We start from the raw sequence: 16,582 nt of genomic DNA, 5'->3' as shown, positions 1-16,582 counted from the left end.
TTATATGATTCAAATTGTGCCCTGTGATGTTAATGGATGGGGCTATGGACTCCTCAGACGTGCGCAACACATGCCACCTCTTGTGTAAATATGCTTCTGTTACAAGCCAGACTTTGGGAATCTATGACTATGTGAGGAGGCAGAATTCCTCATTTGTTCTCTGCGTAGTGGGCTTTCTGTGGAAAATGAGAGCTGTGTGTGTGAGAAACCAGCTAACCAAGCTTCAAATGGAAGCCAAATGAGGCTTCCCTGCAGTTTCACAGCTGTGTCCCCAGTCGCAGCTTTGTGCTGCCAGCATGGTGAACTCTCCTTCATTTCTGTGACCACTAAGAAACAGAAAAATATGGAAGCTGAAGTCAAAACTTGCTAAGATTAATTTTCTTTTGTCCCCAGGGAATAGCAATGGCTAATTTTAAAACCAGAGAAGAGTAACTTAACAGCATTTTTCAAATTATTACTTACTACCTTAATAATAATGACTAGTAGCACCTTTTCAATTTTCCCTTTCCTCTTGAAGAGATGAGTAAACCTCTGCCTCATATTAAAACGGAGGTAAGAAGGCACAGAATAAGTGATAATTTACCAAGGTGCTTGGGTGGGGAGAATGTGTGTGGGGGGATTGTATTTAACTTCACATTAACACTGCCCAGTACAGCCCATACTGGTAGTCACAGGCAGGGAAGTGACCACCCATCTTCACAGCTCATGTCCTGTCTTATCACTGGAATGCACCCAACCCCTGGCAAACCAATTGTCCCACTCACGCTCATCCATTAGAGCTTGCTTTCCCTCTCCTTAGTAGCTGTCCTTAAGATGGAAATAATGCAAAATTTCTAAGAGCATATCTGCTTCTAATTGTCAGACAGAATTTTAAACTTCAGTTCAGAAGGTTGAAGTGTCTGCATGTTTGCATACTCAGAATTTTGTGTGCTGCTAAATGGATATGTGTGTGTGTACGTACACACGCACACACATATGCTCTTAGCTAATAAATGCAATTCTGTTCAGACATCTGATGTAATTTAGCGGTAGTAATGACTTTGGAATGATGATGGTGTTATAACTCAATTAAGATGTTTTTAACAAACTGCCTCAAGTGGGCTGCAAACAGCTGCAAAACGCCCACTCAAACCTTTAACAATCGCCGCACTAAATAATAGCACTGTCATGTATGTGCTCTCCTTAATGAATGATAGAACACAGGAGCAGGCTTTAATTTTTGTTCTTTTTGTTCCTTTTCTCCCACAGACCATCCACGTTGCCATTGTCTGTGCAGGGTACAATGCCAGTCGGGATGTTGTCACGCTTGTCAAGTCTGTCTTATTTCACAGGTAAAGGTAGCTTTCTTTTCCTGTATATTGTGTATCTGTGTCCTGGTTTCGGCTGGGATAGAGTTAATTTTCTTCTTAGTAGCTGGTACAGTGTGTTTTGGATTTAGTGAGAGAATAACATTGATAGCACACTGATGTTTTTAGTTGTTGCTAAGTAGTGCTTATCCTAAGGTAAGGATTTTTCAGTTTCCCATGCTCTGCCAGCAAGCAGGTGCACAAGAAGCTGGGAGGGAGCATAGCCAGGACAGTTGACCTGAACTAGCCAAAGGGATATTCCATACCATAGAATGTCATGCTCAGTATATAAACTGGAGGGAGTTGGCTGGGAGGGGCAGATTGCTGCTCTGGCATCGGTCAGCGGGTGGTGAGCAACTGCATTGTGCATCACTTGTCTTTTCTTGGGTTTTATTTCCCTCTTTTTTTTTGTTATATTCCTTTTCATTACAAGTAGTAGTATTATTATATAATTATTATTCTTAGTTAGTAGTATATTTTATTTTACTTTAGTTATTAAACTGCTCTTATCTCAACCCATGAGTTTTACTTTTTTTTCCCCCGATCCTCCTCCCCATCCCACTGGGAGTGGGGAAGGGTCAGCAGCTGCGTGGTGCTTAGTTGCTGGCTGGGGTTAAACCACAACAATCTGATGATGGCTAAATAAGCTCTTTTTACATTTACCCTCTTACTTCAAAAGAAAGTCATATTCCTTTCCCTTGTTGCTTTTTCTTTGGAAGGAGGAAGCACAAAGTTTATGACCATGGCAAATAGATTAACCTGTGTAAAGATTTCTGCAGTGAATTAGACGGATCAGAGATCCACCTGCTACCCCTGTTGCATTGTGGGAATAGTGACAGTATCTATCTGCACTGTAAAGCATCTGCACACTCCTGAATGTTGTAAAATAATAACAATAGTAATAACAGCATTGTATTCATTTAGCCTATTTCTGGTATCAGTTTATGGCACAGGTGTATGGGTAATTTGAAAGCCATACACATAAATACACACTGGTTACTTGACTATCCCAGCTTCCCATTTAGACATTTATTTTTCAAAGTAAACCTGTTACTATAGTCAGTATTATTTCATTAAAATCAGATTATTTATTCTGGCTTTGGAAGGGCTACTTGCAGCCCCTCAGAAGGCTTTGCAACCTGGTTTTAGCACACGGAGCACAGTTAGATCCCAAAACTGAGAGGCATAAATGTACAATGAAGACAAAATAACCAATTCCCTTAATAAACAGCAGCTCCAGAAAAAGAGAAATGGTCTTAAACTGTGTGTGGGCATATGTGTATATGCCTTGTCCAGTTTAGTAATGTCTCTCAGAGATGTTTTCCAACAGTGTTGCAGAAAGTGGATTAAAATAGGGAAGTGATCAGACTGTTTGACTCAAACAGGACAAATAGACTAATAAAATACATGTGTAGTATAAAGAGTTTACTAAGGAGTTAGTTTCAATACGCTGCTTTATATAGAATGATAGTTTTATACCAAGGAGGATGACTCCTGTTCACATCATGTGCTAATATCTTCTTATAGCTAGCTGGAGTGGGGCATTCCAGTCCCCCACCTTGCTCCTTATGGTTGTCTCCAATCCTCTGCTGCAACAGTCTTAGTAATCACTCCCTTACCATGGTTTTAGTACAGCATTTTAACTTTTACCCATTTTTTGTAAGCTTCATAAAAGAATGTAAATGCTCGCCTTGTACAATGTGGAAAAAGACTCAGTAAATATTGTTTAAGAGGTTGGCTAGAGTGCCGGTGGAGAGGGGAAATTCTTCAAAATATGAGAGCAACTTTCACTATCAACACATAGCCTTTGCAGGTCTTTCCAGAAGTAGCATGTTCATGTTACATGAGGGCTAGGAGCAGAAAAACAATGCTAAAATAAATATAACAGAAGCAAAACAACAGTAAAAACCTGTATCATGCTCTGTAAAGAATTTTTCTGAATGTTAAAATCCTGTTAAATTTTAAAACTATATCTGTTTCCAATTAGACTTCTGAATTATTCAGAGTAAACTGGCTTTATATTGCAAGGATGTGGGGCGTTTTGTCTATTTTGATTGTTGTTTCTAAGGGATTTCTTGCAAATACGCATTTTTATGGTGACATGAGTTATCCTAGTGGTTAGCTTCTTGTCGTTTTTCTCTCCTAGTACTTACATCCTTTTTGAGAAGACTGTAATATTCTGTAGGTTTCCAAATGTTCTGTAAATAACAGGAATCTCACAGCTCAAAGGTTTAAATAGTCTCTTTCTGTGTTATTTAAAGGAAATGTCCCTGTTTTACCTAAGCCACTCATCTGAGCAATTAGCAAACTTATAAACAATTCTGCCATATAATGGCAGAATTACTTAATTTGGAAATATATTAAGTTAAAAATATGAAACCAAAACAGAGGAAGGTAACATTGGTATTTCTAAGTCTGGTGAATTCTGCCGTTGTCAAGAACATATTTGCTGTTTGGCTACCAATACCACTCATCTCAAAGGATTTGTCTAGCTCAGTATAGGTGATCAAGATAAAGTCCAGTATAGCTGATGAAACTTTAGTACAGTTAGTTACATTCAAGATAACCTATCTCGCTTGTTTGCTCAAAACATACTTAAAGACAAATCTAAGTCCGTTCCTGCCTAGAACTAGCTTTTCTCACTAGACATTAAATTGTTCGCTAGAAAGGGAAGATGTTCTCAAAGAAGACACAGAGCTTCTTACAGAGATTTCTTCCTTATCTTCTAGAAAACACAGGCTTCTTAAGCATCTGTTGATGCTATGGCTACATGTGCAGAGTCATGCCTCAGAAACGCTCCTTTCTTGGATCTTTTATCTTTGGAGTGGCAATGGTGAAGAAGGCTGGAGAATAAACAACAAACAAACAACAAACTCAGCTGAAAATTGATTTAGAACCAAGATTCCTTGCCTTGGTTGCCATGTGCAAACAATGTTACCTTGGAGACTAGTATGCACTTCAAAAATTATGATGATTGGAAAGAAGGCTTCTTTTAGTTGCTAGGATCTATTTAATTGTAGGAAAGAAGGATGGAGACAGGTCATGATACTGCATTAGGAGGAATGAGTTAGGAGAGTTGGAGGTGGTTGGTTCAGATAGCGGATGCTTCATGACATCAGCAGCAAGTTCACCATCTGGCTTGAGGGTCATCAGTGAAAACAGGCATGGAGATGTCTCTTCTCACCCCTAAATGTGCACCAGGGAATACATCCTAGCTGGCATTGTCCAATAAGCCAAGCAAAATAGACATTTGAAAGGACTATATGTTTCCAGTGGAGAAGACATTTGCTTGTTCTGTCCTAATCTCTAAAGTTAGGCTACTGGTCCTTCATTTGTAGGATCACCACACTCAATCTCAAATATAGTTTTGCAAGAACAGAACAAACATGCCTCCAAACATACTGTCAAAGAGATTTTTTTTTTTTCCTTTTTTGAAGTTTCTGGTGATCAATGTTCAACCAAACCTGATACAGCAGGTGCAGAATTTGCCTGTAACAAGAGTGTGAGTGTATTGTATAGTTGAAAGACGCTTGTGTAGAAATCACAGCTGTTATTATGTAGCCAGGCACAGCGTGTGTTCTCCTTGGGCAGCTGTACCATTACACCTCAATACTGCCCTGCAACACCCTGAATACAATCTACTGGTTAAACAACTGGCCCCTCAAAGCAGCCACACTTAATATCCTCACCTGTTCCTGCTGCACACCACTAGGTGTTTGTTTTAAGAGCACTAATTTCAGTGGATCTGTCTGGAATTCATGGAGATGTCATGTGCTTTTATTAGCATTTCCGTCTAGTTTAGTAATTAAAGCATGTTTTAGGTGTGCATTTTGATACAAAAAGAGGTACCTAAATTCCCTACTTCTGTAGGGAATTCCTGCCTCTCTAATAGAATAATTCTGAGAAAAGGAGGCCCTGTCAGTCTAATCATCTTCCCCCCATGCATTAACATATTTGTTATACCCCCAACTTTGAGCTAGAGTGCTAGATAGAGAGACACAAAACAGCAGGGGTGCTGGGTCATTAAGAATAAAAACTACAGGAGTTTCTATAGATGGAGTGTGGTGTCTCTTCTCTCTTGCATGAATATACAGTAAATCCTGCATATTGAACATTTCAGCTCTCCCCAGGTCTAAAAAAGCAAGGTTCTGATTCTAGTCATACCATATATATCGTGAGACTTAGGCAAGCTACTTGTTCAAACCATTTGAGAAACCGTATCTGTCTTCAGGTTCCAGAGAGTGGGAAGAGGAGGGGAAAGGGGTGGTGTGGTTGATTCCTTACAAGAACGCCATAGTTCAGAAATGCATTTCATTCCCAATGGAAAAGGAGCTTGATTCCAGTTTTGTCTTTAGAAAACATATGCTCAAGCCACAAAATCCCAGCAGCTTTTAACACCCAGTTTGACATAACTGACAGTCTGTTCTCAGGAGGAGGCTCAGCAGAGCTGGGATAGTGCAGGGTTTGCAGAGTCTGATAAATATGCATTGGCAGTGCTGCACAGAGGGAGGCTTGTAGAATGAGTGCTTAGTCCTAGTCTGCAGGTTTCCTGCTTTCCTCTCTTGGGCATCTAGTTCCTAATTATGACAGATTTTATAAATCTGTTGCAAGAATACAAAAAAATTCTCCCTGAGCTAGTTTAACACAGCCAAGCTCATATCACTGTGTCCTAAGTGCAACTTAACTTTAGTTTTTCCAAAGCAAAAGACTAAACACTAAAAATAAAGATACTGGGTCAAATGGGCAAAAAAAATGCAAGTGCTTTTGGAAACAGTGCATATAGTAGTATGCAAAAAGCATCTGCATTTCTTTTTCAAAACTGAAGCAGTGTCCTGTGGCTAATAACTCTCCTTGAAACTTTTGCAACTACTGGGCCAAGTTACATCGGTCATTTTCAATGTTTTACTCTGTTTCTGGAAATTGTAAAGCTTAGAGTGGCACAGAAACAGCCCACGATCATTTAAGATCCAGCCATATAAGATAATTTCTGTCTCTACTTAGGCAAGTCTTAACTTGAGTAAGAGCTAAAATGATTTTTAATGTACTGTTATCTTTTCCAAAGACATGCTAAACATGTTCATTTGGGAACAAAGAAAGGCCAGAATTACACAATTATAACATGTTGCTGGCAGCTAGGTCAACCTGAGAATCTGTGAAAAATTAACTTCTCTTTTGTGCCAGCTAATACTGGCTTTTCCTGCCCCCCCCCGCCCCATGTTAGTCCTTCTTCTTTGGAGAAGTCGTGATTACTTCTTTAGCTGTACACTCCATCTGTCCTACAGCAATAGTAGCATAGTAATGGTGATGGGGTTTTGTAGTGTAAACAAAACCAGTCAACTAGGAATAGCCTCTTTCCTTTAAGAAGGCTGCTTATAACCTTAAAGTTAAGCATATGTCTAAGCATTTTTAAGATTAGGATATGAAACTGTGTTATAGATTGCTGTAAGAATAAGAAACTTTTTTTCTTGGAACAAGTAGAATAAGGCAAACCGACTGAAAATCTAAATTAAATAAAAAGGATGACATGTAATTTCCAAGTAAGACTCGCAAGTCAACAGTGGCTGGTAATTAAAGCTTATGTAATCTAATGGCTGTATTCCATGGAGACCACTTTGCCTTAATGGAGTTAATTTGAGAATTTAAAACCTCTGTCATTTTTTCCAACTTTTCTAACATGTCAGTCTATTTTGTGGGAGATTCTTTTGGCAAAAACTATAAAGCATGAACTGGTTTCTCTGTTCCATATAGATGCATTAATAATACACACTTCGTATTTTCTAGCGGTCCTAACAATGGAGGCATAACGGAGAAAGGAATGTTTAAAAAAAATCTAGCCATGAAATCTCTTATTATTTCCCAAAGTGCTTCTACAAGTTAACACAAAATAAGATCCATGAGTGAGGCAGCTAGTGCATCTTTAAGATCTCTCTAATAGTTTGGGGAGCATTTTAATCAATACTGGATGTGAAGGGGTATGAAAAATCTGTAATGATTTTCACATTAAAATTCTCCCCATGTGAGAGAGGGATTGTCATATGGGCATTAGGAAAAAAAAATTTCCCAAGCTGCCTTTTATAATTTCTGTTTGAAGTTCTTGTGACCATTTGTTACAGATATAAAAGGTATTACCTTGTTGTGCTTCCCTTAATAAAGTATAGGTTTTGGAAATAAACCCCCGGGCTACTGACCTTTTTATATTCTTAGAAAATAAAATTCCTGTGTTGCAGAGAGAGAACTGTGCAACCAAGCAGCTGCTTTTTGAATTGCTAACAATTGAGCTATGGAATAATACAGAAGGGAAGAGTGAGTCTTGGTTCACTACTCCCTTTTTCAATTGTAGATTTTTTTATTTAACTCTGTGGCAGTGGCTATTTGAAAAGAATGGGCCACAAATGCTTTAGCAAGCAGATCAAAACTCTGATGAAGAATAAGAAGTTTTGAAATGTAAAAATAAGACATCATGATTAAAAAAAATAGAAATGGGTACCTCGGAATAGGCTCCTAAATTCATAGCCTGACTTTTAAAATTACTGACTTCTTTTCATTTTACTAAACTTTACAGGACCTCAGCAATTCTGAAAATGAGAGCATTCATTTAAGCTCCTATATTTAGGCCTAAGAGCCTATATTTAAGCATCCATGCTTGAAAATCTTGGCCAGAATCTCTTTTCATTCACTTTTGAGGAAAGCAATTTAGGAAAATGAATGTGTGCTCTTTACGTATGGTTTGCTTTGTCAGATAGTGTTCTGATCTTAAGATAAGTGGAAATAATTCAATATATGAAGATTTGCAGTTTTCTAAATAGAGTGGTTAAAACCTTGAGATTCTACTTGATGGGAAATACCCCTATTTTGAAATGGCATTCTTCCGCATTAAGACATTAGCGTGTCAGCATTTTCCATGTAGCAGAAACTGTGAAAAGTTGTAGTTGGTAAAAATTCAGATGTTCAGAATCTTTGAGGTAAACAAGATTAAATGATTTCTGGACCTTGGGAGAAATTCTCTGGCTGTTTCAATACCTGCTTCTATAGTGAGGAATCTGGAAGACCTGGGGCTCAGAGTTCAAGGGCTGTCTGTTCTGAAACCTGGGACACCAGAAACCTTGACTTCCAAACATACAAATTCATACATGAATACTGGGAATTTTCCAAAACCTATTAATTTTGTAAGAGAAGTTTATCAAAATTGTCATATATTGACCTATATTATTCCATAGTTGCATATACTGTCACCATTTACAGTATAGTGCTTTCTAGCAGTACAAGATATAACCAACCTCTATCATGTGTGGTTCTTTCATTTTCTGGACGTGCCCAGTGGAAAATGAGTTATATGGGATAACATATATGTTAAAAATAAACACAACACACAGCTGTGCTTTGAATTGGTTAGAGAAGTTGAAGTCAAAGGAAGTCCACCTCACATTTGGAATGAGAGAAAAGGAGGTTTGTGTTGGTCGTCACTTTCTCTGAGACTTGCTTCCAGGTTCCCTTCGACCCAAGAAAGATGTCCTGCACTGAAGTCCTGAGGCTCAGGGAATTGGAAAGAACCTGTTAGGTCATCTCATTAACTCCCCTGCTATTGCAGGGAACTACAGCATTGAAATCCTTTTCATAACTTGATCTACCTTCACATCAGAAAGAAGTCAGGTTTTTCTTTAACCAGAGCATCATATTTTTCCAGTTTCATGCCACTCAACTTCCACTAGCAAACTTCAGTGTCTTCAGCTGCTCATTAAACTTCTTCAAAGGCCATGCCACCCTTCCTTGTTACCCAAGTGAGGGACTCTCAAGCCTCCCTCTGGAAGACTCAGGTATTTCTCCTGGCCTTTCCCAAACTTTTTAAACTGTAGCTGCTAAATGCCTGTGAAGGATAGCTCTCCACATGGCTATCCCTTAACTTATCATAGGAGCAATACACTTTGATTTCAGTTTTGTAAACCTCGTATCCCAAAATGTCGCTGTCCTGGAAGAAGACCAGTCTGAAGAATGGAATAGCTTTCAATGACACCAAATGGTAAAGCAAAATGTCTGAGTCTAATGAAATGTAGCTTTCGGTGGAGTTCTTCACAATATCCTGGTTGTCACCCCTAATTCCTACAGCCAGTGATTCAATCATGTTGGCAAATATTGATGACATCTCTTTCTCATATCTCTTGAGAAACAAGATTTCTCATCTTACAAAATCTCTTCTGTATCTTTTACGATGGATGCTAGTTGATCTTTAAGCTTCTGAACTTGTTTCATAAACACTTTGAAGCAATCCATATCTTTTAGGCTTTGCATACTGCAGACACTAGAAGAGGTAGAAGATGTCATCTGTGTGTATGCTAGTACTGTTACCTTCAGAAGGTCTTCCAGGTTTGAGTCTGTGCTCTGTTGGCTTCTAGCACCATGCTAAACCTCACGTTTCACATAACTAAAATCTCGTCTGGAGTAAAATTTTCTGTGGCTGATGCACATTTAGTTGTAGATGTCAGCAGGTCACTATTCTGTTTTGGGGATATATTTTTGTAAGTGATAATCTTCTGCTTTGCCTCTGACACATACTTTCCTTCCAACTGAATCTTTACCATGAGGCTAACAACTTGAAAGAGATTTCTGTGTAGGAGTACGACTACTCCTTTTTTCTTTTTCCCAGTAGGAGCTGAGCTAAAGAAAATGTCACCCACTTGTTCCCATTTAAGTTTCATACACTCTGGGTCATTCAGATAAGTATAAACTGCTACTGAACATCTGAGTGTCTTTGTATCAGATTTTTTCTTTTCAACTAGTGTGTTTCATCTTCAAATATTTTATATCAATTCCATTTAACTAAATGATGGTTTGAAAGAAGATGTAGCTTTCTCCTTTTTAACTGATTTTTTACTCTTCTTATTCTACTTTGCAATGTATAGATAAATGACCCTGAAAAAAAGGAAAAGAAATTACTAAAGAACACCAGCTGGGAAATAGTCCTACCAGATACCAGACAGCCCCTGCTAAGCAGAGGGACCTATGTGGAATATGTATGTTGACATTCAACACCTATGTGCCTTGAGATATTGCTTTGCCTGTACCCAAAGCCACTGGTGTTGTACTTTGTTTCTCTTGGCCTTTTCTCTACTAATGAAATGTATTTCCTGATCACTGCTATTTCCCGATTTTTTCTTGGCAAGGTGCCTGGTTACTGCGGAATCTGCATGAGCCAGGATGTCCTCTTCTTCTCTCCTGCTGGGCTGGTGAAGCAGATATAATTGCTGTGATCCCTTCAGCTTGATAATGGGACGCTCAGCAGCTGGCAGCCTACGCCTTTCCCTCTCCCCTCCTCACTCCAGGGCAAGCCGGAGATTGAAAGGCCTTTGTCTTTTTGGAAAGCATGTTGTGGCTTACTGTTCTGGATATTGTTAAATGCAGATCAGCTGTGGGTTTATTCCGCCATCGTGATTATCTCATATATAAGGCTTCTAATCAGCGCTTTTCTACTTTTCCTGTAAGCACGTAATCTGACCCACAGTGCCCTCAAAGCCAATACAACAGCTTCACTGATCCCTGGGTATTGGATTGGATCTCAGGTGCAGTATTTCTAACACTGCAAAATCCAGCCATACATTGCTTCTCACAGCAATCTCCTGTTTCTGCTGAGAGGTGTGTTATGATACTATGAACTATTATATGTATTTTTACGTTTTCTTGTGGACTTTGTTCAGTGAGAAACAGTATTACTCATCAAAGCAAGAAGAGTAGCATTAAAGAGAAAGGCACATATTGTTCATTAATGCAGGAAATGGAGAAAGAAATAACCTTCATCTTTTGGGTTAAGCCCAAAAGTGTAATGGAAGTACATTGGCCTGAACTAACACAGATTTCCTCACTTCTCTTTCATACAGCAGAATGTAGTAGCATCAGTCATCTTCTACTTTAACCAGCGTCTGAAACGAAATACTACTCTTTTTAGATGAAAAATATCAGTTAACAAGTACACTCATTTACCTTTGTAAATTTCACAGAAATGAGATTCCACTATTCCACCCTAGGGATCGAAGAAAGGTTGAGCCAATGCTAAAGTCTACATGAACAGTCTGTCTTCTTAGTGGCTTTTGCAAACTCTGTCCTTCTCTGCTGACAGGGAAAGTTGCTAAGCTGGGGATAAACATGGAAGACTACAAATTATGACTAACTTCCGCTGGCAGGTTTTTGTACTCCTACCACAGAAGTTGAATAAAGATCAGACTTCGTTGCTTACTGTCCCTCAAAGAGAGAAGCAAGGTTAAGGGACTTAAACATGGTATTTGTAATGTCCAAGTTCACATTACTATAGAAAAATCCATACACTTTGTCAAACCTTGCCACTCTTGCTGATACTGGCTTCACTCATCTTGTTTTGAAGCTTTTCACTTAGCCCAAGTCCTATAACTAGAGGTAAACCCAAATCTGATGTTTTGAAGTAAAATATTTTCTTTCTTCCTGCTTTTCTTCAACCCTCCCTCCCTTTTAGGAACAAGGATGTGGGGAGATCTACAATCTCCATTCTATTCCCTATGCTCGTAGCTAGAAGGCACTCACTCAAAACATCTAATTTTGGGTTCCCATAGGACAGCTGTTGATACCCCAAGTTTGCTTTGTAGAAAAGATGCGTGTGAACTCAATGGTCCTGGAATTTCACCTAATTCAGATGATTATTTTTTAACCTTCCCTTCCACCCCCACTTTTCTACAGACAGCTGTTCTTAACACAAAGATAAGTTACCAGGTTGACCTACAAACTGAAAGCAATCACTTTCACAGCTCAAATCCCCAAAGGAGAATTAACTTGGCCTTCTTTTAAGGAGCTGATAGAAGGGACCAGATCCTTAGCTGTTATAAATCATCACATTCCACTGAAGTCAAAGGAACTATATTTATTTACAACCACCCAGAAACTAATCCAGTATTTCTGTTATTGTCATGTTTATTCAAATTATAAGTGTCTCAGCATTTTGGCCACAGAGCAGGACTCCACTGAACATGCTGTACGCTTTACCTTGACACCTTAGACATAGATCAAGCTTTGTAAGTTCTGATGTTGTCCTTTTACAATAGGAATTAGAAACCTTTGAACTAATGCATTTCTCTCCCTTCTCATATCAGGCGAAATCCACTCCACTTCCACCTCATCGCAGATGCAATTGCCAAACAGATCCTGGCGACTCTGTTCCAGACATGGATGGTCCCTGCTGTGCGCATAGACTTCTATGATGCAGATGAGCTCAAGGTAAAGAAAGACAAACATAAATGTTACTCATACACTTCTGGTTTCATGTCATCCTTTTTTTATTCATCTCTCTGGATTGGTGACTTGTGGGAGAACTGCTGGCTAAAATATTCTCCCTGGCTAAAACTAATTCTAACCCACATGATTGTAAGCCCAGCTACACTTAACTAGAAGATACTAAATGGCTAAAATCAGTGCAGTTTCTCCGCTAACGGAATGTGTTGTTTAGCAGCTTAGAATTTTACCTGCTATCAAGAGGATTCTGGCTGCCCAGGTTGAATTGCATCTGATCACATTATGTTTTGCTAAGGATACTTCTTCCTAGTAGCAATGGTGGAATCTTAAGTATCTTGTTCAATAAGCCCAAGTTTGTTACTGGAAACACTCAAGTTCCCTACATTCCTTAAGCATGGGTGTGTAACACCGTAAGTACACACACTCTGACGAGGTATCAATATTACATTTTGAAATAGCTACGTTTTTTATCTGGGTGCCCTTTCAAAAGGAATGACTATGAAGAAAGGAGAATTCCAAGGGGAAAAAAAAATCACGTACTCAAAGCATAAAGTAATTATCTTTTCATAGTTAGAAAGTTTAAATTAGATCACAGAGGCACAGCATTGAGTTTGAGCTGCATGGTTTTTAGCTGTGGAGGTAGAATGAAGTATTCAGATTTTAGCATTTGGAGTTGGTGGCAATCATTTGTATGACTTATCAGACAGTTCTGAACAGCACCCTGAAACAAGGAAAAAACAGAATTTAGCAAATTGCTGTGCTAATTAAGGGGTAAATTCAAAGCACACTATGTTGTAGAATCTTGAGTACAAAAAGTTGTAGAAAGAGATGGAAAAGGGAAGAAATGATCCTTGAGAAAAATATTTTGTTTCTAGCTGTTTTTATTGTTTTATTGGTCCTTCTACATGAAGCCGTAAGCTGATATTAACCTAATTAGCTAGAGATCTCCCTTCTGTTCTTTATAGCTTCCTAGCAAGGAGGAGGTTTGTTCTTGTAAATCTTGTACGTGACTATATTACGTGTGCTTTTCTTCAAATTGTAGGGTTTTACAGTGCTTAATTAGCCTCTCAGCTGGGCAAGACAGACCTCTTGGTGTTTTCCTTCTGGTCATTTGGGTATGGTCCAATCTAGTTAAGTAAATAATAACCAAGAGAGCTTACTTCAGTGATCCCCAGCTCGCTGACTTATAGGCAAAACACTGTGCAGATATGAGGCTACAGAGCAGAGTCTTGTTTTGTCCCTCCCTCTTCACTCAACTTTAATTTTTATATGGCTGGTGACCTAAAGCAGCACCGGACTGTCTTGCATGTAACCCATAGGCTTTAGGTTGGGGACCACTTTCTTACTGGATGCAGGTATTGATGCATAAATACATCTTTCCAGGTCTGCCACTCTTGTTCAGAGCTCATCATACTGCATACCAAGCAATTTCCCTGATTTCAGCAGCCAAAAAACGCAGTATAAAGTAGTACTCAGCATAGGTAAATGTGACAGACACTGCCAAAGGGCAGCAAAGAGTTGTAAATATAAATGGAGTTTTAAAAAGCCAGGTATGATGCTCACTCATATCCAGATCATTCTGCAAGTTTTAGCAAAGAAGACACAGGAGCTGTTCACAGACAGCTGTAGGAGCTCATCTCATTTGTTTCCTGCATAGCCTCTAGAGAGGATTTAATGATTGTTTTGGGTTCATGTATTTCACCTGTACTCTTGGGAGCTATAGTATGCTGTCCAGTGTTAGGAAAACATAGAGGTGATGCTGAAATGTTTACTAGAAAGTCTACCTTCCTCTGAAGTGATCTATGAATCCAGTGTTACAGTGTATACTATGTTTCAGTTTTAATGACCCTCCATAGTTCTTTTTTAAACCTGTAATCAATACCAATTGCTGACATTTAGAAGGGTTTAGACTGAACAATAGCTTGAGAATTTTCTGCTTAGCTTTCATTCACCAATGTTTCATTGTTTTGGAACACAGTTTAGCTGCTACAGAAAACATTTCCTTTCATGTTTGGTTTTTTCCCTTTGGATATGTATGAGCTTCCAGCCTCTTAGTTCTAATGCAGCAGGAGCTGGCATGTTAGCTTAAGCCCTTACATCCTGGGAAAAGTCCTGCTTCTGCTCCTGTTCCTGCTCAAACAGTGGAAGGGAGCACATAATGTTAGATCCTCCATAAATAGTATGGATGCTTTTTTGTTTTCAAGTAGCTATTTAGAATTCAAGCAACGGTTTCCACTAGGGTATTAATTCTTTAAAAGGCAGAATTTGGAGACTAAAATATTTGGCAATGTTTTTTAACATATCCTGCAGTTCTTAAAATACTTGCTGTTTAGCTTAGAGTTAGAGCAACCGGTGTCCTGAAGGAAGGTGTAGAAAATAAGGCTCTGCAGTAGGTGGTGTTTTCTCTCAGGTTTTTGAGGAGAACTGGACGTTTCATTGCACGAAAGGGAAGACAAGGTACCACTGATTATCCCAGAATTTCTAGGGCCAGCAAACAAACATATCTACTTTGTCTGCTGCTGTGAATTAAGCATGTCAGATGTTCCTTTTAAAATTTAGAGAAGACTTATTTTTCCTTTTGTAAGGTGACACAGCTGTTCATGTTCATCCTGCACCACAAAGAGCCTACGTTCATTCTCTCCCTAGAGGCAGGTGCTGCCAAACTAACACCAGCCTTCTTGGAAGAGGGATGGAGCACAGGAAAGGATGGCCAGGGAGAGGTCTGTCTTTGCTTGAGGCACATGGTAGGACATGGGGCGGAAGAGGAGGAGATGTGGCTGTGGAGCTGAGCCAAGATAACAGCAGTTCCAGGAAAAGGGTCAGACACAGTTGAGATGGGAGCTTGCTGGATATATTTCTTTTAAACAGCTAGTTTGATGATTTTAACACACAGTTCTACTAAGACACTTGTAACCTGCCCCAGCATAACTTGGCCTGTCTCCTCATTGCCTTGCCAATGACCACAAGGGAGATCTGTGCTTAAAAGTTCTCCCTCAACTTATAAACTGTTCAGATTGTGAACTGTACTGCCAGTGCAACCCTCTCCCATTAACTAAACTTGCTACATGTGGTTAGTAATCAGTGATAAGCATCCTTGAAGTGTGGGCAGCTGATAATGGTACCAGTAATTGAGCCATTCCATAGCTGCAAACTTCATTCTTGTTCTACTCAGTATGGCCCACACATAACTCTTCCAAATTAATGTGGTCACATACGGCTGTGACTACAAACTGGAAAGTTACTTGGCAATGTATATTCACTTTATATGATCATATTAGTTGTGTTATTCAGCTTTGGTCCTAATGCAGTAGATATAGCTATTACAGCAATGCATCCCACAAAATAACTGGAAACTGAAAATTCCCTTCTTTGAATATTAAATAAAAGAAAAAAACATACCTGTGAAACATTGGTCTAAAAGACCCATTACAGCTGTGGCTTGCAAATATCAGGCTGCACGGTATTGTGGTTTTTTTGGTTCAGTCTTACATGAAGAAACTCCAGAGCTAAGTATTGAAGATGTGCAACACAATCACTTAGCTTCTACACTTCATTATTCAATGTGGAATCTCATGTCAGTTCACTCACAAGGAAGTATAGGCATTAAACCCATTGTGATCTGCATTGGCCCAGAGCAGAAGGAGCAGCTGATAAAGCAGTACTGTATGTGTGATGTGTGGAATATAGATGAGGTGAGTTTGTTTTCCCAGATGTTGCCTGACAGACTGCTGACAACATCAGGTGAACTGAGGGACGCAGAAGGTAGAATGAGCAGTTGCCTGCTCTGCTGTATGTAAATCTCGGTGACCCAGACAAATGTAGTCTCTTCATCACTGGTAAAGCAGAAAAGCCATGTCCTTTAAATAGTTCAGCCCACAAACGTGCTACAATTGATCTGTGAACTTGAAGGTAGGGATGGTGAAAAGGTTTTTGCAATAGATGAGCATTTGACCTGAAAGTGAAATGTGAAAAGCTCCAGACTTTGCTGC

The 16,582-nt window shown here is 39.2% G+C and overlaps 1 protein-coding gene across 1 annotated transcript in view; it reads left to right on the top strand.

Moving 5' to 3' along the window:
* The window catches only part of LARGE1 (LARGE xylosyl- and glucuronyltransferase 1), a 293,924-nt gene that overhangs the window by 147,655 nt on the left and 129,687 nt on the right, over positions 1-16,582 (top strand). The window contains exons 5-6 of the mRNA XM_050915399.1: positions 1,249-1,331; positions 12,455-12,578. Coding sequence (XP_050771356.1) covers positions 1,249-1,331; positions 12,455-12,578 — 207 coding nt within the window. The remainder of the gene's footprint in view (positions 1-1,248; positions 1,332-12,454; positions 12,579-16,582) is intronic.

Source organism: Gymnogyps californianus, chromosome 1 (assembly GCF_018139145.2).
Source record: "Gymnogyps californianus isolate 813 chromosome 1, ASM1813914v2, whole genome shotgun sequence".
Lineage (NCBI taxonomy): Eukaryota > Metazoa > Chordata > Aves > Accipitriformes > Cathartidae > Gymnogyps > Gymnogyps californianus.
This window is presented reverse-complemented; position numbering and strand designations above follow the sequence as displayed.